General features: G+C 43.8%; 1 protein-coding gene across 5 annotated transcripts in view; it reads right to left on the bottom strand.

Moving 5' to 3' along the window:
* Nucleotides 1–20309, bottom strand: part of KALRN (kalirin RhoGEF kinase) — a 516150-nt gene extending 495841 nt beyond the window's left edge. For all 5 annotated transcript variants that reach the window (XM_035129213.2, XM_035129243.2, XM_035129224.2 and 2 more), the window contains exon 1: nucleotides 19921–20309. In XM_035129213.2, the coding sequence (XP_034985104.1) occupies nucleotides 19921–19993 (73 nt within the window). In that variant the 5' untranslated portion in view covers nucleotides 19994–20309. The remainder of the gene's footprint in view (nucleotides 1–19920) is intronic.
* Between the last annotated feature and the right edge of the window lie 5985 nt (nucleotides 20310–26294).

Below are 26294 nucleotides of genomic sequence, written 5' to 3'. Positions count from 1 at the left end.
CTGGTACTTACAAAGGTACCATCTGATACAAGTACACATGCCATCAAATGGAAGCCAATATCACAAACAAAACTGAAGAAAATGTGTTGGAGTAACTGGACATGGAGAAGGAGTTAACTTCCTTCATGAGCACAAATCACCCCAAGAAGAGGAGGAGGAGGAGTTTGGACTTGATATCCGGCTTTATCACTACCCTAAGGAGTCTTAAAGCGGCCAACAACCTCCTTTCCCTTCCTCCCCCACAACAAACACTCTGTGAGGTGAGTGGGGCTGAGAGAATTCAGGGAAGTGTGACTAGCCCAAGGTCACCCAGCAGCTGCATGTGGAGGAGCGGAGACGCAAACCCGGTTCCCCAGATTACGAGTCTACCGCTCTTAACCACTACACCACACTGGCTTTCTTTATAATGTTTCTCTATACCAGGTCTTTGGCTGATTAATATTCAATGGCCTTTTAAATGTGTTTGTGGGTAGGAGATTATTGGCTTGTTTTTCTTTTTATTTCATTATGTATTTTGTGTTCTTATTTTGTATTTTTATGTTGTGAACCACCCTGTAATATTCAGAAGAAGGGTGGTATACAATTATTATTATTATTATTATTATTATTATTATTATTATTATTATTTACTCCAACAGGTACAAGGTCAGCCAAGCCAAATGTTATGGTATCAGCCCAGTGCTGACTATATAAGTGATAAAGGTAAAGGCGCTTAAGGAAGATAAAATAATCCTCCTGGGTGATTTTAATGCAAGAGTTGGGCGAGATTTCGATCTGTGGCCTGGGACTATTGGGAAAAGGATGAGTTGGCAACAGCAACCAGAATGGAATCTTAGTTTTGACGATATGTGCAGCGCACAACCTTGTTATTACCAACACATGCTTTTGACAGAAAAATTAACTTAAAACTTCATGGAGGCATCCTCGGTCAAACCACTGGCACATCTTAGACTGTGTTATTGTCCGTGCTAAAGATTGACATGATGTGCTCCTTACCAGAAAAATAACGAACGCCGACGACTGCTCGACAGATCACCGACTAATATGCTCTACGATGGCTTTCAAGATTATACCTCAATGCAGGCTTGAAGGAAGGAAACCAAGGTGCAAAACGAACACTCAAGCCCTTCAAGATCCCATTAAGCGGGATTGCTTCCAAACGACTCTTAAGGACCATCTGCTTTCAGAATTCCCTGATAACTTCGAGGAACACTGGACCAAGCTAAAAACATCCATTATTGCAGCCTGTGAATAAACTTTTGGATACCAAACCAATAAACACCAGGACTGGCTTGATGAGAATGAGTGAGATTGAACACATGATTGAAAAAAATCTCAAGATATCCAGCACTTAGCCGGCACTCATGATGCACAGTTTCTTTAAAGCCACAAAGACCATCTATGGGCCAATATATCATGACATATGCCTCCTACGCTCAGCAGATGGTACCACACTTCTAAAGATAAAGAAGCTATTGCACTGCCCTGGAAAGAACACTACCAACATCTCCTTAACTGCAACTCTGCTGTAGCTGCTGAGATCCTCTCACAAATTCTGCAAAAACAAGTTAGAGATGAGCTTGCAGTATCTCCAGATCTGGGAAAGATGTGAAAAACAACAAAGCAAGTGGACCTGTATTTGTGAAGCCTACAAGCTATGAATCTACTGTACATCCAGAACTGTATTACTGAAGCCTTATCTTCTGCAACATTAAACTAGTTTGGACCTTAAGTTGCCTCTGGTGACTGGAACTGGGGGCAATTTCCTCTACATGGGTATCTCACCTCAGATTCCGAACCTGAACCTCAAAACATTAGGCAATAGCTCAATCAACTTTCTGCAGAAAGAGTAGATGAAAATACCTTCTGGTTTCCAGAGGTATAATTAACTGAATGAGGTACTGGCATATTTCCAAAATGATTTTGCTATAATTAATATTACACGTATAAGCTATTTCCCCTTGATAATTAGGGAAACATATTTTATGTACATGCTTACCACTCTTATCTCATTCTTCAGAACAGTGAGGAAGCATAGGGATTGGTCCTAATGGCTTGCTCCCTTCTGTCTGGCTCATGAAATTTGACTCCTTTACCTGGAGAGCTCAAGAAAGAGGCTGAATCTCTGGAACTTCAGACCTGATAGCAGGCCTAATGGAACATGATGACTAAAACTATTGTCTCCCAGCAAAAGAAGTGTTGCAGATCTATGTATCAGCATGCTTTTGATTTCACTGATAAAAATCAACTCCATCCAAGCTACAAAATGCCTTCAAAGTTTCTTGTTTTGCCTTACTTTTTACCTCTGACTACAGCCAGCAGCCCCAAACTCTGCACTGGACCCTACTGTACTAGGAAAGAGCTGTTTGCATGTCATTAAAAATAACCTATTAAATATGGACTGCTGTGATCCCGAAGTACCCACCTGTCCACACAGGCGAGTCTGCCTTTATGTCTCTGAATGATTGCATGGAATGAGACTGGCAACAGGCACTTTACTCAGGCAGTATGCAAGCAAAGGGAAGCGCCGTTCAGAATTTTGCAGCAATATAGTGACAAGACTGCCATCAGTTGAGATGTGGATTCTACAGCATTTGGCGCAGTGTGGCTCAGGTAACTTGAGACGCCTATAGGATCCCAGCTGACCTTATTTAAACTGCAGTATTTTAGAGGCCACTTTTCTAATAGAAAATCACAGATTTAGAACAATCACCCATTTGGAGAGGAGGTTGCTTGTTACCTTGACAAGTAGAACACATGTAAAATATCCCTGGTTCTTTCCCCACATTTCCCAGTACAGTGGTACCTCAGTTTTTGAACAGCTTAGTCCTCGAACTACTTGGAATCCGAACACTTCAAACCTGGAAATGAGTGTTTCGGTTTTTGAACTTTTTTTCGGAAGCCAAACATGCTCTGTTCTGAGTATAACTTCCGTTTTGAGTGCCACACTTCCGTTTTCCAAGTGAGGGAAGGCGGGCCAGGCGGCAAGAGAGCAGGCACCTGCTGCCCTCCAGTGCTGGGTCCCTCCACCGCCGCCACACAACAGCAACCACCCCCTCCTCCAGCTCCGGCGGCCCCGGCACTAAGTGAGGAAGGCGGGGCCAGGGCAGCAAGCGATCAAGCAAGGGATCTCTCAACTGGGAAGCACCAAGCCTCCACTCCCCAGCTGAGAGATCCCTGCCTCCACTCCTGCTTGCATGCAAGTAGAAGTGGGATCCGGCATCTCAGCTGAGGAGTGCCTGGCTGCCTTCAGGTGGTGCAGGGACTCTAATGCGGAGGTGGGGGCTCCTTTAAACTTCTCCATTGAGGGGAGTGCAGCCGCAAACCCCTCAATGGAAAGTGTGAAGGAGCCTGCATCTCCCCAGCTGAGCAGCCCTGATCAGGCTCCTGTTCCTGTGCAAACAGCAACAGGTTGGGGCTCTCTAAACTGGGAAGCGGGAGCTTTGCGCTGCCTAGTGGAGCAGCTCGATCCCACTCCTACTTGCCTGCAAGCAGGAGCAGGCTGGGGTGGTGGGGTGGTGGCGACCTGGCCCAGCCTCACTCAGTGCCGGGGCCGCAGGACTGCATTCAAAATTAAAACTGAAACTTTCCAGAAAACCACAAAGCCAACAAATTTGCAACTCGTGAAAAAGCAGCAACACAACAAATTGAAAAAAGCAAACCAACTGCAAATGGATCAAAATCACAAGAAAACATAAAACAACACTGACCCTAACCCTAACCCTAACCCAGTCCTAAAATTAACCCTAACCCTAACCCAGATATGGTCTGGTTAGATAGTAAAATTCATGTTAAATTGCTGTTTTAGTGGTTGTTTTTAAAAGTCAGGAACAGATTAATCTGTTTTGCATTACTTTCTTGGTTTTGGAACGCTTTGGTTTTGGAACAGACTTCCGGAACCAATTAAGTTTGAGAACCAAGGTACCACTGTACAGCAGACCTCCAAAGGGGAGAACATTCCATAACTCTGGTGCCACCACTGAGAAAGCCCTATTGCACTTTCCCAAATAACTTCACATGCAGACAGGCATTAGATGGTAGCCTGTTTCTCACTCAGGTCAGCTCCAAGGTTTGAAAGCCCTTAGGAAAAATTACCCCAAGTCTGCTTCTCCCCTCTCACTTCTTACCCTGCATCCCTGTGCCCATGGTCAGCCAGATGGAGAGGGTGGGCAAGTGAACATGTGGGAGTTGCACTGTCTAACTCCCATCACCATACAGTCAGAAACAGCAGGTGAGCAGGGAAGGCAAGGAGGCGGAAGAGTAGGAGCATGAGGTGACCCTGGTGCTCAACAGTTGAAGAGTGTAGGCTTTGGCAGAGATCTGACAATACCTACCCCTGACACCAGCCCTGCCAACAACATCATGGTTCTGGCCTTGCTGTCTTCCAGTTAATCCCCATTGGAAGCAGGAAATCCTGCTGTGTAACTGTGATCAAGTGGGACTGGGTCATTCAAAATTTTGGTCCTTCTCTGTTGTCTTTTAAGGAAGCGCTTAAGATGTTTTTATTCCACCAGGCCTGTAGTGGAGCTTAAGCTTGCCAGCAATGTTTGTTTGTTTGTTTTTTAAAAAATCTTACTCTTAAGTTTTAATGCTTTGCTTTCAAGTGTATTGAATTATTATTGTAAAACACCTTGGTGGTCCTCATTAGGGCCAAAGGGTGGTATTTAAATGTTTCTATGAGTAATAAAAAAAAAAGAGCAACTCCTGTTGCAGAGATGTAGTACAACGTCTCATTCACAGATGAAGTTGCCTGTTACAGTTGGCAACAGCTCTTACAGTCAGAAAGCTCTTTCTGATGTTTAGTTGAAATCTCCTTTCTTGTAACTTGAAGCCATTGGTTCAGGTCCTAGCCTCCCGAGGAGGAGAAAACAAGCTTGCTCCATCTTCCATGTGACATTCAGTGTAGACAGATGGACAGACTGACCTAATATACAGTCACTTACTGTGAAAGGGGAAGGGTCACAGCTCAGAGGCAAAGTACCAGTATATGTTTTTGCATGCAGAAAGTCCCAACATCAATCCCTGACACCTCCAGGTAGGGCTGGGAAAGGCTGCTGTCTTGAGTAGCAATACTGTGCAAACTGGGCTGGTGCTCTGACTTAGTATGCATAAAGTCACTACTCTTGGCAGAGGGCCTTTGCCCAATCAGGAGGCATCCCCAGATCAGTGACTCGTGCAGATACTCCTTTTCAGCTGCAAGACTGGAATATGTCTCCAATTTTAATTCTGGAGGCAGGGAGGGAGTTTTCCTCAGCTATCAGAAACTTGGAAAAACCAGACTCTAGTGTGTACAAAAGGATGATTGGATTATACCAGTAACACTGGCTTTATTGCTTTAAGGGCAACACACACAGATATAAAATAACTCATCCATTCATGCTGCTTCTTTATTTCTAGCATCAGCTTTTTGAAGTACCTAAAGCAGCTGCTCCCCTAAAAAAATAAAATTACAGCAGACACTCCCTCTCTCTCTTAAAAGTTCAAAAGAAAAATCTGGAGAATGAGGCAAAGTACACCCAAATAGGCTTCTGCAATTGGTTGCCCAGCCTTGCTTCCCAGTAGAAATGCTGTCAGTCCAGGCTTTCAAAGCTCACGAGATCATTACTTCACACCCGTTAGGCTTGACTTGCTCCTTCGGATTGAATTTATCCAAATGCTTCAGATGGAGTCTATTAGCATCGTTCTCCGAGCTCCCTGCTCCACTTTTCAAAGATGAAGCAAGCAGTTTAAATTGCCATGAAGGCAACAGTAGATATTTCCAAAAGGGCCAGCTGTTTTATGATATATCCCTCTGAATAGGAGGCAATGACTACAATCAGAACATATATTAAGCATAGTACAATCTCCTCAGTTGTCTTAGCTCCCAGTTCCTCTACCATATGCATACACTCCTATATTCTCAACCTTGGAAAATCACAATCCCTAATATTTGGTCCCCATCTTACCCTACAGAAGCCTTCCCCAACCTGGTGCCCTCCAGATGTTGTTGTACTACAGCTTCCGTCACCAATGGCCATGCTGGTTGGGGCTGATGGGAGCCATAGCCCAAAACATCTGGAGGGTTCCAGGGTGAGGGGGGTACTGTGTTAAATTTTTTTCTATGGGAGAGTCACTATCATTGCCATTCTTCAAAATTCATGTCTTTACCAAAAAATCCTCTAGCACAGTGGTTAGGGACCTGTAGCCATCCAAATATTGCTAGACTGCAACTCCCATCAGCTCTATAAGTTTCTAACATTGCGGTCCTATCTATACAAAATAAAAAAAATCCTTCCAGTAGCACCTTAGAGACCAACTAAGTTTGTCATTGGTATGAGCTTTCAACTATGGCAGACCAACACAGCTACCTACCTGTAACTAGTCCTATCTATACTCACCCGAGAATAAGTCCCATTGAACTCGCCAGGACTTGCTTCTGAGTAGATGCATATATGACTGCAGACTGAGTAGGTGGGTAAATGTATCCTGTCTAGTGTTCATTGAAATTGTATGTTTCTGAATGTTGGTTATCCAGGAGAATGTGGACCTTTCAAGCAGGTCTGTTTTCCCCTCTGACTCACTGGAAGGTATGAATTTGAGAAATAGCTTAGATTGGATCCGCACAATTTGTGACTCACCAACTGAATGCAGTTCATCAAGTATGTACAATGTAGCCCACCAGAGAATCTCTTGGGGATTTTGTTTTCTTGTTTGGACTGCAAAAGGGCATGCCAAGCACATATCAGAACAGTACATGACTGGTGTGGGCTGCTTGTGGCTCAGACAAGCATACTTCACCACTTTTGTTCTTATTCCTTCTATCCATATGGAAGCTAGCAGTAGGTAAAGCTCAGTAGACCCTTTATGGAAATGAACTGGTTGATTGGTACATTGCAGACTTTTTGCCATCTTTTCACCTTCTGATGGTTCGTGGTTGACACGCTGTAGTCTTGAACCAGCAAATTTACTCACTCCCCTTGACAATGCGACATTTTCTCAGTTTTGCAATCGTGGGAGGGAAACACCCACAGAATGCTCCATTCATTAGCTACCTTCAGGATACACAGTACTATCCTGGTCATAGCTTCCTCCTGAACCAATAGCAAATAAATAATTTCCAGCCCCCCCCCTTCCAGTTCTTGTCTGAGCTACAGGTTTACTGTATGTTAGTGACCCTTAAGTCCTGCTCCTCATCTGTCCCTGATGTTACACCACCCAAGAAACCCAGCTACAGTCACAAGTTGATCCGTGCTGTTATCTCATGGCTGCATCAGCCTCAGCTACAGTCACACAACTGACACTGCAAACTTCATCCCCTGAAAAAGAGGGTCCATACACTTGTTTAATACAAGGATTAGATGTAATTGCTTTCACCATATATTACAGTGCTTCTTTACTGCCAACATGGAAATCAAGGAGATCATCTCATAATTGAGACAGGGAGGATTCATCTGGCTATACTAGTCTTCCTCTCAGCTTCAAGAACCTAGCAACATTAATTTCTGTATGACTTAGATTTAACAAATTCAAGATTAACCCTGACAGTTCATAATTTCAAATAAATTAATCATTAGCACAGCAAACAGGCCTGGCAGTTTAAGGCCTGCTCTCAAAACCTGGTTCCATAGCCTAAACTCAATGATTGAGAAATATATGGATACACTGGCTGGTCATATAAATTCTTCCTCGATTTTATCAATGCTTTTATTTTGTTTTTGCACACACAGATCAAATGTTCAGACTTTGGCAGAGATTTCATTTCTATTTTCACTGAAATTGCCAGCACAACAATGTCCTTTCCCCCACCCCTACCCCATCTAGGTCCTCTTTGGTGCAACCCTTGAATGTTTCTCTGACATGACTGTGATCTGCTAATTTTACTAAGAGCTGAACTGGCATCTCTGGGGACAATGTTCTTTCCTTACCTTTTCATCCAGTAATATGATTTGCTTGCAGCTAATGAAATATGCTTTCACATTAGCTAGGCTGAGTAAGGAGTTCAATAGGCAATTCCCCATCCTTTTCTGCATGACATATGGTCAAGCGACAACAATACCCCCCCCCCAACAAAAAGTTAATGTCAACTGCTTTTGACCGAGAATTTCCTCCTTTTCTTTAACATGTCAGAGCAGAAGTTGATAATCCCCACAGACCTCCATTTTCACCCTCCTCTCATCCCATTTTTTAGTTGCCCCAGTGGTTTATCATGTCCAATTAGCCATCTGCCATGCTGGTATCATCATACAAAAGAAATGCTCTCCCTTCCACCATAACCCATCAGCAGGCCCTTTGTCCAAGCTGACAAATAAGAATCAGGCACCATTGTTCTCTGTCGATGCTGCTGTCCGCATGTAGGCTGCCAATTCTGATTATAACAGCAGGAGTGCCACAGGACACTCCAGGACTCAGGATCTGTGCCAATAACTCCATAGAATATCACCAAGTCATATTTAACAGTGCATATTCTATTTTCAGCAGCTAAACCACATCAGGTCAGATTCCTTTCTCTTGCACATTTGGGGATTCCACAGGGATCTCTTTACTATTTAGTTTTAAATTCAAGATATTATATCTGGAATATACAAGGAGTAGCATCACACTAAGCCTGAGTCATTCTACTACAGGGCAAATATTTGTGTGTTCAAGTACATAATCTTTTTTTTAATTCATAAAGGAACACAGCAGGATAGCTCAGGGTAGAGTTTTGTTACACTAGCAAAAAGCAATGGGTCCATTAGACATCAGGTGCAGCTGTTTGATTAGTGCTGCACTGCAAGACTGGCATGTATCAGATGGGCGGGCACAACTGTGTGCAAACAGTTTGTGCAATCTGCACTGCCCCTGGATGGAATTACAGACTTCACATCTAACTGCATCACAATTATTATTAGTGCTGCTTTATCCAGGACCATACCATTCCTGACTAAACACATACAAGCTATACAGTGCGCCTGCATAACTTGTGAAACTGCAAAACAATGCCAGCCTACCACTAACCATGTGTTGTGGATTGCCATGTGTTTGGCAATCCTCCTGTCATTGCATATCTGACCCTCCTGCGAACCACCACGGAGAACTTTCAGCTTGGTCCTTCACTTGCTATGTGATTATACTTCCTTTCACTTTCTCATATTCGCTAGATGTGCAGGAGCTAATAATGTAGACAGAGAGACTTCAAAATAAAATAAAAGCTTGAAGAGTCATCCGATTAAGAACATCCAAATGGCAATGTGAGCATGGGGATTCTAATCCTAGATATGGAGTCTACGGTCTCCATTGTGCCAGCACTGCATTGTGCCAGCACTGCACCTCGAGTACTGACCCTGAAACTCCCTGCCCCACATCTTGATATGTAAAATTAAACATGTGAATATTTTCCCGGCATGGAGGGAGAAAATGACATGGACTTTTTCTCATGCTTAATCTCTCTGTTAGGCTGCTGTTTAAAACACAGCAGTTGGGCAAGTTAGGAATTCTATCCACATCCTACTGATATTCATGTTACAGGAATATTGTTTGATTCACACTTTGAGGCAAAGCCTACGTCTCTTCCCTCTATACACATGCCCACCAAAGACTGTTTCTGCAATATAAATGACCACAGTACTCCAACTCACCAATTGCTATTATTAAAGATAATTTTCTCTCATTATCCTCAGCCAAGCATGATGAGAGTAAAAAAAAAAGCACAGTATGCCTAATTACAGCAGCTTTATTCCACAGCTGAAATAAAGAAAAAGTTGCACAAAAACTGCAGAAAGAGATTTTCACTTTTTGTATTACAGGCAACTTCTTATCTGCAAGTGTCAGATGCAGAGATAAAAGGAGTACCGGTAGATCTCTACTTGCCTGATGTTGCCACATTTGAGCCAAGTTAGGATCAAAGCTACCTTGACTGAATAGGAATATCTCTGCCAATAGACATATTCCACAGGTAGAACTGGAGAGCAAATCTATCCACCTAATGTTTGAAACTGCAGATGGCACTTGAATGAAGGTTTCCCTGCCACAGGGCACAAGTCTTTTCTGAAAAATGTTTAGGAAGCCATCCCTGAGCTCAATTACTGTGCTTGCAGAGTCCAACTTCAATAGCTCATTTTCTCCAGTAAAGGGGGGGGGGGATAAATGGCTAGCATCATGAGCCTTTACATAGCTACACAGAAGTAAGTTCCACAGAGTTCAATGAGGCTTACTCTCAGGTAACTCAGGCAACTCCTGCAGCCAAGCTGGTGTCAAATGCTGCTGCTTTCCTTTGGACCACATCAGCAGGGCTGAGAGGGGAGTCTTGTCATCTGGGTAGCTCAGGATCTCCATACACACTGCCCAGGCTTGCACACCAGAGAGGTCACCGGTGCTGCTAACACATCAATAACAACACAGGAGGCAGCAGTTGCGATTTACTGGTCTCTGCAGCCACAGCAGGCACTGTGATTCTCCAGCAGTTTGACTTTGCCCCGGAGGAACACTCCATTGTCTCACAGGACAGAAGGATGCCAATAACTCTCAGGTAAGCACACAAAGTATTCCAGCCTGAAACTGACAGGAGGCTGGACAGCACCCTCTATGAATCCTGGCATGCAGGTGACTAGAAAAACACAGTACCATCATTACATTTTATAGTTACATTTAATAAAACATAACATTTTAGTTTGATCTATTTGCTCACTTTCCTTCCTATGCTGAAGAGGTTTTTTGGAACGTTCCACTTTCAAGACCACTCTCTAGTAAAACACTGAATTCCATGAGGTTTCATACTGGTCTGCTCCATACTACAGAACAAGAATTGTTTATTCACCATAGTATTAAATGCAAGACCTTCATCCAAATAAAATATGGGCACAAATGCTTCTCATTTGGCCCTCAGCCGTGCTGATATTTCAAGTAATAAATTACAGGGGAAATTGGGTTAATAAACCCTAGCCCTCCAAAAGTATTTTCCTTTCATATGTTCATAAATACCAATGGTCACTGTACAAGCATGTGTCATAGTACTTTGGTAAAATTGTAGCTTTGTATCTATACTGAAATTTCATTGGCACTATAAGTCATAGCAGCTGAAGCAACAAAATACTTCATCACGGCTCCTAGGTGCTTGCAAGAGGCCCCACACACCTGTCCCAAATTTCCCCGCAATGGGTCCTCCTCCTTAAAAAGGTGTGCAACCATTTCTCCACTGAAAACCAAACTTACACTTTAAAATGTACCCCTATATCCCTCTATGGTCAGAAAGAGCTAGCGATAGCTATTATGTTCTTGATGAATTTGATTTGAGATGTGTATTTTTATGATTCACCCTATTCTTCTGATTGTAGTTTGTTTTATACTGTTTTTAATGTATTTTAAATTGTGACCCACTCTACCACCTTCAGGGCTGGTAATAAATTATGTAATTGCTGTTGTTGCTAATAATGCTGTATGCACATGATCTTGTTGTGTGGCGATACCCCGATGCCTCCCCGGGAGAAATAAAGACACAGGACACATTGCATAAGGTTAATGGGCGTAGAAGGCCACAACTTTATTGATTACGGATGTAGAGAGGTATTGGCATAGGCATTGGATCTAACCGACTATATCTGACTCCAGCCCGCTCTGCTGGCAGTCTGTGAAGGGTTAACCACCGTTGGATGAGTCCTGCGATGCACATCAACTAGGAGCTCATCCTGGGGCCACCACTAGGGGGCATGTCCTCTGGGCCTCACCTACCATGGCTTCGGACTTGGCAACACCCCCAGACTCCTTAAGGGAGTACCCTTCCGCATTTGGGGGAGGTGATGGCAGCAACCTCCCCACACACACCTGTACCTTTCAGAGATAATCCAATGCCTACCGCCACATGGTCTTGTCAGCAGACAATCTGCAATTTAACGCAGGTTGATGGTGAGAGGTTCTTCTACAAGATCCTATTGTCATTGGTATGCATATTCATTGACCATGCCCAGTCACCTAGTAAAAGGGGGGCACTGGCAGGTTTTTGTAAATTATTACCCACATACATCCTCAGTGATAGCATTTAACCACCTTCCAATGTAATGCTGACAAAGAAGAATACCATCCCCTGACCAAAACATCAGGAATAACTTTCTGACAGTAAGAGCTGTTTGACAGTGGAACAGACTTCCATGAGAGCTGGTGGACTTTCCTTCCTTGGGGGTTTTTAAGCAGAGGTTGGATGGTCATCTGTCATGGATGCTTTAGCTGAGATTCCTGCATTGCAGGGGGTCAGACTAAATGACCCTTGGGGTGGCTTCCAACTCTACAATTCTATGATTCACCTTGAATTAATGTATGTTAGCTATATACCCAAATGACAACAAACAACCGTCATTTTTTCCCAGCTACAACAGGCAGTATCTGCTCCTGACTAGTAATCTGGTAGGACAAAACTGCCACAATGTTAAAGTCAACATTGGGATTCCTTGGCAAATTATGACAATCTACTCTGCATCTCAGCCTCATTGATTTATGCACATCATGGAGGCTGACCATTTATGAAGTCTGAAAGCAAAAAAGTAAAGACATCATGAAAAGCATTGTCTACCAACAGAGACAAACAGATTGATTCAATGTCTATGTCCTATTAAGAGCCGTATAGTTCCTCAGCCTCAAGGAACTCCTTTGCAGACATAATTTCAAGAGCCTCTATTGATCAAACAGCTTGTCCACTGTCAATCATTCATTTTTAACTTGTTTAGTGATAGAACTGCCAGTCACTTGTGCACAAATGAGCAATAACAAAAGTCTGACACACCAGTGGATGGAAAGGAGAGAGGGAGCCACAGAGACAGAATAATTCATTGCCTTTATATAAAAAAAAGAGTAGAAGAATATCAGGAACAGATAACGTATCCTATCATATTAAATATAACCAATGTTCAAGCTACACAATAGAACAGTAATTTTAGAAATCAATACCCTCCCCCCCCCCCCCACTCTGTATGGATAGAACTAATATTGCTCTTTCCTGGCATTTGGGAATTTGCATTGCATTGTTCTGTCACTTCTCCTTTATAAATATTTAATTTAGACAAAGGATTCCTTTGACTGTTTTCACCAAGGTGTTGTTAAGAAATTCTTGAAATACATGGGAAAAATATATTTCCCCACAGATATTTTATTGTAGTAAAAAGTATTGTTAGAGAGGCCACCCTCCTTTTTAAATGTATACACACAACTTCCTTTTTGGTACAGTCAACAAAGTAATTTATATTTTGTTTCACAAATGGGAAACTATATACAACCCCTATTAATTCAAGACGCCTGGGGAACAGCCAAAACAAATGGAAAACCTAAAACTCACATAAAAAGAGTGTGATTAATATATCCTTATATACCCAAGCTTCAATTCTCCTATGGCTTGTGAGTAAACAGCAGAATTAAACACATGCAAAAATATAATTTTAAGTGGTCAGCAACTGGTGGAACATGGGGCCACATGCTGTTACGTTTCATGGAGGATAAGGCTATCCTCCAGAATCAAAGGTACCTTACCTCTCAATACCAGTTGTTGTAGAACAACAGTGGGAAAGGCCTATTGCACTCAAGTCCTGCTTATGGGCTTCCCATAGGCATCTAGTTGGTCACTGAGGGTAACAGGATGCTGAAGTTGACCGTCAAGACTGAACAGGCAACCAGGTCACAGGCTTTCCCACTATGGCAAGATGTACTATATTTCTACTGAAATGATAACTGTTATTTCCAAATTTGTATCTATAAATTAGACATAGGGTTTCCCAAACTACAACTTCCATCATCCCTAGTTAGAAGGACCAGTGGTCAGGGATGGTGGGAACTGTAGTCCAAAAACAGCTGGATACCCAACATTGTGAAACCCTGAATTAAGAGCATGTCAATTTTACAGAAATCTGTGTTGCTTCAGTCCTCTTTTTATTATTCATTTTCTCTCTCTTTTTGCCATACATAAGATATCACCCTACTGCCAGGTTGAGCTGGATAACAGGGCTCTTGAGGGTCCTCCTAGTACTCACAGTGGGAACCCAGATCAACACTAAACAGCAGCTCTTGCAGGTCAGTTTCTAGCTAAGGCCAACAGGGGAGAGTGCAGTGTGAATATGACTCTCAGACTGGCAAATCAGAAGGCAGATAAACTACTTATTTATTTTTAGGAGAGATACAGTCATTATGGAAGCCTTGTGGAAAGTTAATGGGTGGTGGCTGTAGCTCATAGAGCATGCGCCTTGCATCTACAAGCTCCTTTGCATTTCCAGTTTAGACAATAGGATCGGTATGGAAAAGGCCTCTGCCAGGGACCATGGAAAGCGCTAGGAAGGGCCTATCAGCATTCAGTGGTAGAGCACATGCTTTGCATACAGGTTCAAAGTCCCAGATTGAATCCTTGAATCTCCAGTTAAAAGGATCAGGTGGCAGCGATGGAACTCTATACAGTAGTTGTTTGAGTCAGAAATTAATGTACAGTGGTCCCTCGACTTACGAATTTAATCCGTTCCAAATGCACATTCGTAGGTCGAAAAGTTTGTAAGTCAAAAAAAGCATTCCATAGGAATGCATTGGAAACGGAAAAATGCATAAGTCGAGTAAACCGCATCTAAAATTCATAAGTCGAGAAAACCCCATTTAAACCGCAACAGTTTTCCTTTCGGATGTTGAAAAAAAAGTAAGCGTGTGACCATTTTTTTCGTTCGTAACTTGAAATTTCATAAGTCGAGTACTTCGTAAGTCAAGGGACCACTGTAGCTAGAACACCATCTGGTCAGCTTGTGATGGATACTTCTTAGCTTTTCTAGATTGAGGGACAAATTGCTTGGAGGCTTGAGAGCTCTCACATGTTCTTTAGATCCTTACACTTCCCTCATAAAGCAGTCAAAGGTGGGCAATCAACTTGAGTCTTAGTTGTGGTTAACGTTTCCTTGAGAGAAAGTAAGGTCCTGCTGCCTTGAAAGAAGTGGTGGTTCTAATTCTCTTAAAAATTTAGGTCCAGCTCATGTGAGCCATTATTTCCCGGTATACGATGCACCACTTTTTAAAATAAGGTGCTGGAAAAAGATGGAATTATAGGTAATACTCGATACCTGGATCCATTTCAGTCCAGTTTCTGGCCTAGCTATGGTAAAGAAAGTGCCTTGGTCATCCTGGTGGTGGATGACCAGGATCAGAAAAGAGAGAGGGAGGAGATTGCAAACCTGTTCATTCTACAGATATATCTGTGACTTTCAATATCACTGGCCATGGTGAATGCTACATTTATGTAGAATTTCAGAGTGCTCTATTCGTGACTATGTGTAATGAGTAACAGAGCCACATTACCAAAAAGGCAGATCAGGCACCAGTCTATGAGCCCCACGCCTTTTAGGAGCACCACCTCTTGGTTTATTAAAATTGTTGGCTGGTAAAATAAAAAACGTAATTCAGGAGATAATTTGCAAGTGTGGGGAGAGATTTCGACTGCCATGGGGCCTCCCCAGGGTTTAATCTAGCACTGATGAGTAAGCAGCAGGCTATAAATTATGCTGAGAATATATCCTGGACCGGAATGGCAACTATGTACTGAAAGAATCAGTGAGTGGATTAATCTGCAACAACAAAATGTACCTTTATAGATGGGCTTATTGAGGAGATACAAGGAAGCTGTTTGTTCCTATACCTTCTTGGTCTTTCCATCATCACCTATGGAATGGCCAACTAGCAGAGATAGTGCCAGATGTGACCCCAAAAGTAATTTTATCTGGTCTCTCCCAAACTTTAATCAAGGGTCTGATAAAATGTTTCACTTGTAAGGGGGGAAAAGTTTCCTTCTTTCCAGAGTTTCACTCAGAAGGAAAAGAATCAGGTTTTCAAATTGTGAAAATTAAATACATTCCATGCTGCAATGTTATGTCCCTAATTCTGTATTTCACATATGTCAATGTACATACTTGTTTGAATTTTTACTGTGCCAGGGTGCATATGCTCCATAAATTAAGAGCATAAAAAGAAGACTGGTGGATCAGACCAAAGGCCCATCAAGTCCAGCATCATGTTCTCTGTTGCCAACCAGATGTCTACAGAAAATCCACAACAGCACTCCCACTTGGACACTGGTATTCTTAGGCACTGCTTTTGATACCAGAGGCTATAGACAGCCATCGTGACTATTAGCCAATTATAGCTTGATTCTGCATGACTTTGTCTAATCCGACTTTAAAGCTGTCCAAGTTCTTTGCCATTACTACATCTTGTGGCAGCAAATTCCACACTGCTATGTGAACCATGTGTTGTGTGAAAAAGTCCCTTCGTGTCTGACCTGAATTTTCCACCATTCAGCTTTACTGGGTGGCTGGGTTCTATTATTATGAGAGATGAAGGAAAACTTTCCTCTGTCCACTTTCACCACTGGGAAACCTTCTGTTAGAAGCCTTCTTCAAGTAGGACCAGCAAATATGTGCTTGCTTTGATCCTGCAAGCTGCTGCCACCTCTCACTTTCCTTGCCCCAAAGTCCATATACTTATCTTTGGAACAGCTAAAAAGTGGCAGAAGATGCAGTGGCAAGCACTTCAAAGGACAAATAAAACATCTCCCTCCCCCTCCCTCAGTGACTTGGGCTACAAAGTCAGGGTTCCCAGCAGGAAAAGATGCTCTGCTGGGGCTTGGGGCTACCTGCCACTTCAGCCTTCTCCCAGCTCAAGGTTAGGTATCTGCAGCTTGGAGCAGAGGAAGGGGGAGGAAGAGGTTGTGGTGGGCACTTCGTGGGCACCCTTGGACCTTTGCAAGCATCTGATATGAGCACTTACAAAAGTACATTTTGGAGGAGGAGTAGGGTGCTTGTGCATCTCCAAGAGCAACATATCCTCCCATTCGTCAGAGCACTATCTGGAGAACAAGGTGGCCCCTGATCATGCAAGAGTTGGCATACTATAACTAAGACTTCAGGGAAAAACTTAAAAAATTAACTGTAGTGCTATAGATCAATGACCCAAAGTCCTTTCTAATTGCACCAATGGAAATTTTCAGCACAGAGGTTATTGTTTCTGGATTAAAACACAGCATTTGGTTGTTTATGAATGCTCTCTGTACTAGAGTTACTTCCTTGAATACTTTGTTGACTGCTAGCATCTCCTTCCCCTTCCATTTTATGGTATCTATTAACACTGAGAACGGCAACTCTAAGCACTCAGAACACAAGCATACACAAAGCAAAGAACCAACAGAACAAGAAGTCTCCCTAGATAAATGGATTTTTTCCCCAATAAGAAGAGATTTGATTTTGCCATGCTTGGGCCCACAGCCAAATGCCTAGATCTGTCTTTCACACTCACTCGCTGTTGTTCATAATTCTTTGTATTAATTTAAAAGTCTGCCTGTTAACTTATCATTACAAACAAATGACACTTCTTTGCATCTATGAATTAATAACAAATTCTTGTGTGAAACTAAATCATAGCATGTACAAAAGTGCAATGGAAGGAGAAGCTTCTCAAACGTCAATGGATATTAATGCCAAGAAATCTTCCAGGAAATCCATGGGGCACCTAAACAGGATTATAATCATGATTATTTTGGTATAGAATTTATGGCAGAGCAATCAGAAAAGGAAACATCTGATCAGAACATTATTTTTAGTAGCATTTCTTGCAGCAGAAGTGTCACTGAGTAGTTACCTAAACACACACTCTGAAATAACATTTGAATGAAAAGCCAACAGTCTGTAGAACTAAAGGCATGGGGTGGGGGGTGGCTGGGCTGGAGAAAATTGTTTTAATAGCGTCCATTAAACCATGCACAGCCCAAAGGCACTTGCACACCAGAGGGCTATGAGAAATCTATAATTGCTTTGCTTGTAGCCTTCTTAAGGTATCAACAGGCAAATATCCATCAGCACCGTGTGGCTCCTGAGATATACACACAGCCAGACCTTATTATACTTATCCTCTGAGATCAAAGCATATTCACATAAATGGGGTGCAGCCTTCCATGGAGGGCAGCCAGGGGGCCTGTCATGGATCTGCAGGAATAAACTTCTTGAAAAGTTTGGGCGATGATGCGATTGTTCTGCTGTGGCTGGAGGAACACTCCGCGTGACTGATGATCAGGCCTGAACCAAAGCAGGAGAGAGAGGCAGCTGGAAAAGCAAAGCAGCTGTAGTTGCAGGAGTAAAAAACAGCCTCAGTCTGGAAGGGTCAAGCCTCCATCTAAAGGGAGCATTTAATCCTTCACTATCCTTAATTAAGGCTCTGCCAAGTTGCCTGTAAGTCTCCCCCTCCCCATGGAAGTTCTGCTAGTGGAATTGGAAAACACTGGAGGACTGTGAGGTAGGGTTTTTTTTTTCTTATACTTTCATCAGAGCTAAGAACACAATTTAAGACCAAACATATAGGGCTCTCCTGTGTACATGCAAGTTTCACAACCACCCCTCCCCCATCATGCTCTCTTCTGATGTAGGCGCAGCTGCTTGTATTCAAACTTCTGCTGTTATGTTAGTACCCTCCCCTGAAACCAGAGAGCAAACACCAATCCCCAGGACACTGAATTACATCTTGACATGCCCTCTAAAATCACCTACTGAAAGACTTTGCCTGGAAAGTTCACAGCAGAAAAGCCTATACCTTGCTGAAAACCAAAAATCCACACCAGCGAGGTCTTCACGCACATATGAATGCAAACACCCACAGCTACACATACTGCTTGGTTGGCTAACACAGTGCACAAGTGGAGCCAGGAGCCAAGGAGGGGATTTATGCAAAGATTTCATCAGGGATAATCGAAGGGAGACACAAAGCACTAAGATCTGCAAACAAAAATAGGGATCTTGGTGCAATTTCAAACATGTCATCGAGACTAAAAGCACAGATTTGTTACCTGCAGAATAGGGAGGGGGGTCAAATAGGTTCCACAATAACTATTTATGGTCCCTGAATATTCTCCTCCCCACCCAGGATCCTCACTCTCCTTACTCATCCAGCAAGGTAACATAGATTGAGGCAGCAGCTCAAAGATGGCTAATATCTAAGCCTCTGGCTCCATCGCCAGACCCAACCTGTACACCAGCCAAGCTTAAAAGGCGTCTTTAAGAAGCCAGCATCTCGCCTAGTCTACACAAGAGGCACACACCATCATTCAGCCCCTCGTTCGACTTAAGGCTGTAGGTTGGGGAAGATTTCGTGATGTTTTAAAGAGCCTGAAGTACAGCAGGCGATCTGAAGGGGTGCGAGCGTGTAGTGGATGGGTTGCAACCAAGCCTGCTCTCAGGTTTCCCAAAAGTGATCGAAGATCGCCCCGTTCCTGTGCGAAAAGCGAAACGCAGCATTGTGGGTTATATGCTGTATGTATAATACTGATGAACCACTAGCCATGAAGCCCAGGAAACTCAACATACTGTATATAGGTTTCATCCCATATATATATGGGATGAAACCAGCAGGACGGAGAGCGAAATATCAGTCTGCTTTGCCTCGTACAACGGACTGACAGCCAACAGTTTGCCCCCTTTCCAGATCCGTGGAAACAACCCAAAGCGCAGCGCACAAAAACCATCGTTGTGCCTGGAGACGGCGGCTTCTCCCTCGAAAGTGTCTGTCTGTCGTTCCGGAGGAGCGGCAGGGGGAGGGCAGAGGGGGTTGGGATATACAGAGGAGACGATAAGTGGGTTTGGTTTGTGGTGGTGGGTTTTTATTTTCGTCCAATAATTACGGGTGTGGGGAAACAATGTATAGCGGAAGACGAGGCAATGAATCCGGGGGGGATCAATTGGGGATCCCCTTCTTTAGGGGAGCCCTCCCCCCCCAAAAAAATACCTTCCCCCTGCTTCCCTCAAAACAAAGGGAATTCAACATCACACGCTCCGCAACGTAAACCATCACCCGAGATATGAACACTGTCTACACAACACACATCACCAAATCTCGCCTCCAGGTCTCGCCGGGGCGCTGGCAGCCCAGCCTGTCTCCCCAACCAGCCCCCGCCGCCGCCGCCCCTCTGCTCTTTACCTGTTCGGAAAAAGGCATCCACCTCGGAATCGGGAACTGCCCCTTCCTCCGCTGCCCCCTCGGCGGGGTTCATGGCTGGGCTCGGGGAGGAGAAGCAGGGGGCTCAGCGGCAGCAGTCACGGCAGCAGCAGCAACGATCCCGGCGGCTGGGTAACATCCAGTGAGTTGGGGAGGAGGAGGAGAGGAGAGGGGCGAGAGAGAGAGAGAGAGAGCAGGAGACATACACACACACACACACAGGCCAGGAGGAGGGAGGGAGGGGGAGGGAGGGCGTGTAGGGAAGAGAAAGCAGGGAGGGGAGGGATGGAGGAGCCTTCAGCAGCAGCCAGCCCGGGCGAGCCCCATCCCTGCCAGGGGGTCTGTTGGGATCTTCGACTACTCCTGCCTGTCCTCCGGGGGGGGGGGTCCCCGCCTCCTCCGCCTCTTCTTCTTACCCCAAAGGCGTGTAGACACACACACACACACACCAGTAGCGCCTCACGCTGCGCCCGCCCCTCTCCTCTCTATTGTTCAGACCTGCTCTCTGGTCGTTCTCTCTCTCTCCCCACCCACCACCACCTCCACCTCCTCCTCAGCTTTTGCCGGCGATCCCCCTTCTCTTATTTGTTCCACGAGTGATATTCTCCCCCCACCCACCCAGCTAAACAAACAAAAACCCACCCATCCGAGGTAGGGATATACAGTACACAGAGATGACAGCTTAGTTTTCGCCGTGCGCCACCGGTACCACCCACCCGTCCGTCCGTCCGTCCACCCGCACGACAACACCCCCATCTCTTTTTTTAATCCTCATTGTTGCAAAGCAGCTTTGGCAGGACTTCCTGAAAGGAGGCAGGAAAAGCTGGGAGGCGACGAGCCGCGTAAAGGGAAAGAGAGGGTCGCGTGCGCTTGAGGGAGAGGGGAAGTGCCCTGGGCGAAGATCAAAGGGGCTTCCTCTTTCTCTTCCCCTCGCCTCAATCCCCTTAGTTCGCTCGGGCCACCTTCCCTGTCATCGCAGTTGTTCTCCCCCGCTTCAGCCTGCCTTTCCTTCTCTTTCTTTCTTCAGCCCACCTAACCTCCTTCCCCCCTCCCCACCCTTTCCATCTTCTGATTATTCACCTCCGCTTGCCCTTTCATTATAGAAGCAGCAATTAAAATCCTTTCCTACTTAACCAGACCGGAAGAGTAACAAGCAAACAAGAGGGTGTAGGGGCTGGGCAACGTTCAGGTGTGCAAGGAAATCCACGGTGGGCAGCCAGGGAAAGAGATGGGAGGGGGTGTCTAGCTAAGAAAAGGGCAGGGAACTGGCTCCTGTTGAATTTCAGAGAGCGAGAGATGGAGGGAGGCGGCAGGAGAGCGGCTCCACAGACGTCACTTTGGTAATTGTTGCAGACTGTTGTATCAGTTGGTTTCCAAACAATAATTAGGAGGCTTGACAGTTTCCAGAATAGGACCTGAAGTTCCATTTCTGAAGATGCCCACAAAGGTTTGTGTGAGAGAGGAAGTGGAAAGAGAAAGGGAGAGAAAATACTGTACCATGTTTCCAACAAGTCACTTCCCCCTCCACCCCACCCCTAAAGGATACTTCCAAGGTAGCATCTTTGCAGCTTAGAATTCATAAGAGGGGCTGCCTGTGGCATCAACACTCTGCATCACTTGTTCTGCCCATTTCTACACACTTCCTTCCCTTTCTATATCAAGTAAGTGAATTTCTGCCTCCTAAAGGCTCCCAAGATGATGCGTTTAGACAGCGGAGATCAATATTTTTATGACGGTGGGGGAAGGTGCCTCTGTAGCTGAGCCAGGCCAGGATTACATGATGGAAGCACTTGGAAGTATAAGTGCTCTGTCCCAAAAGACTCCATTTAAATACTAGTTGGAAAGATACATACATATTTACACAGGACGGAGTGACACTGGATAGTGTAACATCATAACCGACTCTGGTTTTTCCTGTGTTTTATGCTAATCTTGCTCCGTTCAGGTCAGTAATGTGTGCCATTGTAAAAAATAAAATCTACTGTTAGATTTCTAAAGCACATGGATACCTTCTGGGGTTGTCAGGTATTTGTACCCAGCTGGAGCGTCTACCAGTATTTATTACAATGGCTTCAGAAGTATAACATCCACCCCCACAAAAATATTTAGACATCATAGAAAGGTTTAGAGGTTGTGAGATGGGATCAAACATTTGCTTCTTGCAGCAGTATCCAAACTACCTTGTACCATTTAGTAACAGTTGCCCTAGCTGTAGAGTTGGACACACCTTTCATATCTCAAAAACTGTTGTCTGGAGAAGGGAATCCAACCAGTGGTTGGTAGCATGACTGGTTGTTGTAGAGAACCGTTGTAAAGACATGATCAAAAGACAAGACTAGGGTTATATACCCCCTCTAAACTACCCTTTCCCTCCTCCCTCTGTTGAAATCAAGAATGTAAGCTGCTGGTGAGCAAGGAACTGGCTAATTTTGCTCATGCTACTTTGTAAAGTGCCATGTACAGCACATAGATGCTGCTGCTCAATAAATAATAAGTGCCTGAGCGATAAATTAGAGGTAATTAAGAATGTAGGAAAAACCTTGCTGGAACAGACCAAAGGCTCATCTAGTGCAGCTTTTTGCTCCAACCAGACACCTATTGGAAGACCACAAGCAGTACATGTGCGCAATAGCACTCTCCCTAATAAAGAGCCTTCCCCAATAAGTGCTGCCCTCCTCTTAATTAGCATATTCTGAATTCTCATAAAAGCTCCTCCCCACTACATTTGCCTTATGAGAATAAGATTTACAGTCATAGGCTATAAACTTATTATGCCATAATAAATCTTAGTCTTTCAGGTACCACAAGGCTTAGTTTTCCAACTTCCAGTCATTGCTTGTTTTGCCATGCGTTCCTGTGTCACCTCCGATGTGAACAGCATCCTAATTCTAGTCTCTGTCATGCTCCTGGCCTGCTTAACATAGCTAGCTCCATACACTGTGCTGTGCCCAGTCTCCCGAGAGTTCTCCAGTCAAGCCTGCTCCAGGTACCAGGAGAACTGAGCTTCGGTGGGTGAATGCAAGGAGCAGGGGCTTCTCAATTATGGCAGCAACATTGTGGAATGCCCTCCCCAGGGAAGTCCACCTCGCGACATCTTTGTGTACTTTTCATCACTTTGTCAAGATGTGGTTCTTCTAGGGAGCACTTTGGAGGACAATGGCAATTATAAGACTTTCCTTCTGCAGCAGTGATAGAAAATGGCAAATCAGCCCAACTTTTTATTATTGCTTTTTAAAAATGAGTTTTGTTTGATTTTTGTATTATGAACTTGCGTTTATTATTTTATTGCAAGTCGGCTTGAGTTCTTACAGGAAAAGAAGAAGATTGAAATAAATAGATAAGCAAGAATTCCACAATAATAATCAGCTTTGGTTGATCTTCCTGATTCGGCAGTACAGCCTGAGAGGCTATGTTGCACTGACATTTGCCTGGTTATACTCCAGGAATATCTGAGGCTGCCGGTGGGCTCCAGACATTGCAAAATCTGCCCCTGAGCACAAAGGCCTCACTTCAGAGCCATAGTTTATTGGTAGAGCACATGCTTTGAATGCAAATGATCCCATATTCAATTCCTGACATTTCTAATTTAAATAAAAGGATCAGCTAGTAAGTGACAGGAAAGACCTTTACTTGGACCACTGTCAGAGTGGCCCATCCTAGACAGACAAATGATAGTCTGATCTGGTATGACAGCATATTTACTGATCCTAAACATTTCTATACAAACAGGTGTGCCTTCAGAAGGAACTTCACTCACCACTTACAGGGGGAGCAAACAGAGCAAAGAAAGACACTGTGAACTGTAAAGGTGCCATCCAGCAAAGGCATAATGGGCAGCATCCTTCACCATATTTCAAACAACATGCTTTTGTTCATTTGAAACACATGCATTTCCTGTTACGGTTAAGTATAAATAAAAAATTAAAAACCTTAAACAATTATTTTAAAATTAAGGTGCCACTCAGTGTTCATGGGTGAACATTTTTTGCACAGCATGAGACTTTGGCAAGAACAATAAAAAGGTTCCCAAATTTCCTGCCTGACAGACCCCTCCCAAAATTTTACCTTCTTAGCACCAGTTCATCCACACTGTTCGCTACCTGTTTCAATTCTTTTTTAAAAAAGTGTCTTCCCCCTGACCCCTGCTTTATTATTCCCCAAAATGCAATCCAGCCAATCACAGAAAATGATGTGAATGTGATGACATCATAAGGCCAAACAGCTACTGAGATTTAGCGCTGTGACGACATCATTGACGGCAAATATAACCAATTCAGTGAGGTCAATGCTTTCTGCCTCACATTTCTCTCAATCTGGATTGGCAGGGAGGATAAGGAGCGCAGTTGCTATGATAGCTGCTACTTCCGCCTCCTAAGTAAGATGGGCAAAACTACACAACCCTTTTCGCAGCTTCTGCTTAATACTGAATATATTAAACTTGGCCTTTCCCTTTTACCCCTCCTGCTGAATTCTGTTTTCTCCCTTCTTATGGCACCACCTGGAAGGATAGATAAATGTCGTTTACTGGACCAACATCACAATAACCTTCACAACAAAATGAAAAAAGGAGTGATTTAAGAGGCAATAAATCTGGTTGCGCTGGGTATATGAGAATGTCACACATGTGCTTGTAAAGGACTGCTGGGTATTGCTGCAGACCATGATGTGGTGATCTACTTCCCCATCCATGGAAGATACTGTGGAAGTAGATCACTGCCCAGTCCAGACCTCTTGAACTGCTGCAGTTGGGAAGAGGGCAGAGGATGGAGGCAGAGTTGGACCAAGGTGAACCCAGGGAAGGAGAAAAGGCAGCTGGAAGGAATCCCATGAGAGATTTAAGTGGAGAGGCAAGCCCCAGTGGGTGGTATCAGGAACAAACAATCACAGACTGGGGTGACCAGAGTGTCCAAGGAGAAAGGAAATCAGAGCAGAGGTCAAGTGGAGAACACTATTCCCCAGCTATTTCATTGCTTCATTATTTATTTATTATTTCATATAATTTATACACCATTTGATTGTAAAAAAAACAACAACCTCAAGGCCATTTACAAATTGATAAAAAATAAAATCAAGAAAAATTCACAACATACTTTAAAACATAAAAATTATGATCTAAAAATAGATTAAAATTACCTCCACTTACTAAGCATCTGGGGAGGCTTGTCTAAACAAGAATATTTTTAACAGAAAGCTGATGAGGGCTGTCTGTGGCAAAGGACAAGATAGTACTCCCCCTCCCCATTCCACGTCCAGAAGTTGTTCAGCTAGGGTTGCCATTCATCTGGCTGAATGTCTGGGAAAATCCGGACTTACGGCAGTTCATGCTGGCAATGCTGCTTTTGGGAAAAACTTTAAAAAGCCTAAGAACTTTTCTGTCTGGATTTTCACTGTTTGAAATATGGCAACCCTAGCCAGGCATCAACAGCATCCTGCTGAGAGCAGCCCTCTCTCTTAGGGGCCACATCACAAACTACATGGCCCTCACAGTTCTGTCCTCCAACAGCTCTCCATCATTTCTACTCTCTGCCCTGAAGTTGTGCAGAAGGTATTGTAGGTACACAGCACACAATTTGTAATAGAGGCAAACATTATATGCTGAACATATTTATATATCTGAAATTGAAGGAACAAATTTTATGCAAAATAAACTTTTCAAGATTGCTTTTTTCTTTTGCTTTGTATTGAAATATGGAACAAGGTTTGCATTGCACTGTGAAGGACTGCTGGTTTCCAAGTGCAGTAAGAACTACCACCAACTGAATCTGACTGTGCTTACTAGAAATCAATGTGAACCTGTCTTTTAAATTTGGATATTCCACAGTACTGATGAGATTCAAAATTATTCATTCATTCATTCATTCATTCATTCATTTTTAACCCCTGGATAGCTTTGGTCCATAGAACTGGCTGTGCTGGAAGGAGTATGCAAGATGGCCAGCTTGAAGAGTGTGCTAGAGACTCTTGCATACTCCTTCTCTCCCAGATCCCACATGTTTGAGCAGTCTTACTAAGCCACAGTTTGCTTTACCATGCTGTACAAACCAGTTCACTGTGACTAGAGCTTTTGGCAAGAAACAGGCACTGAATGCTCAGCATTACCAAAGAACACAATAGCAGCTAGCCTTTCCTTCTGATTATAAGTTAACTTTCATTGAAGAACCTTAGAATAGATCGGGTCAATGTTCCATCTAGTCCAGCATCCTATTCTCCCACTGGCCAACCAGATGCCTATGGGGAACCTGAAAGCACTGAGCTATAACTAGAACTATAAGCTGCCTCCTGCATAACAAAACAATGCCCTACTTTCAATGTCACAAAGGTTCCAGGTGGAATTCAACATTGTGCTCTTCCGATTG

The sequence above is a fragment of the Zootoca vivipara genome, chromosome 1, assembly GCF_963506605.1.
Source record: "Zootoca vivipara chromosome 1, rZooViv1.1, whole genome shotgun sequence".
NCBI lineage: Eukaryota > Metazoa > Chordata > Lepidosauria > Squamata > Lacertidae > Zootoca > Zootoca vivipara.
The sequence above is the reverse complement of the archived record's forward strand: the minus strand, read 5'-3'. Positions and strand labels throughout refer to the sequence as shown.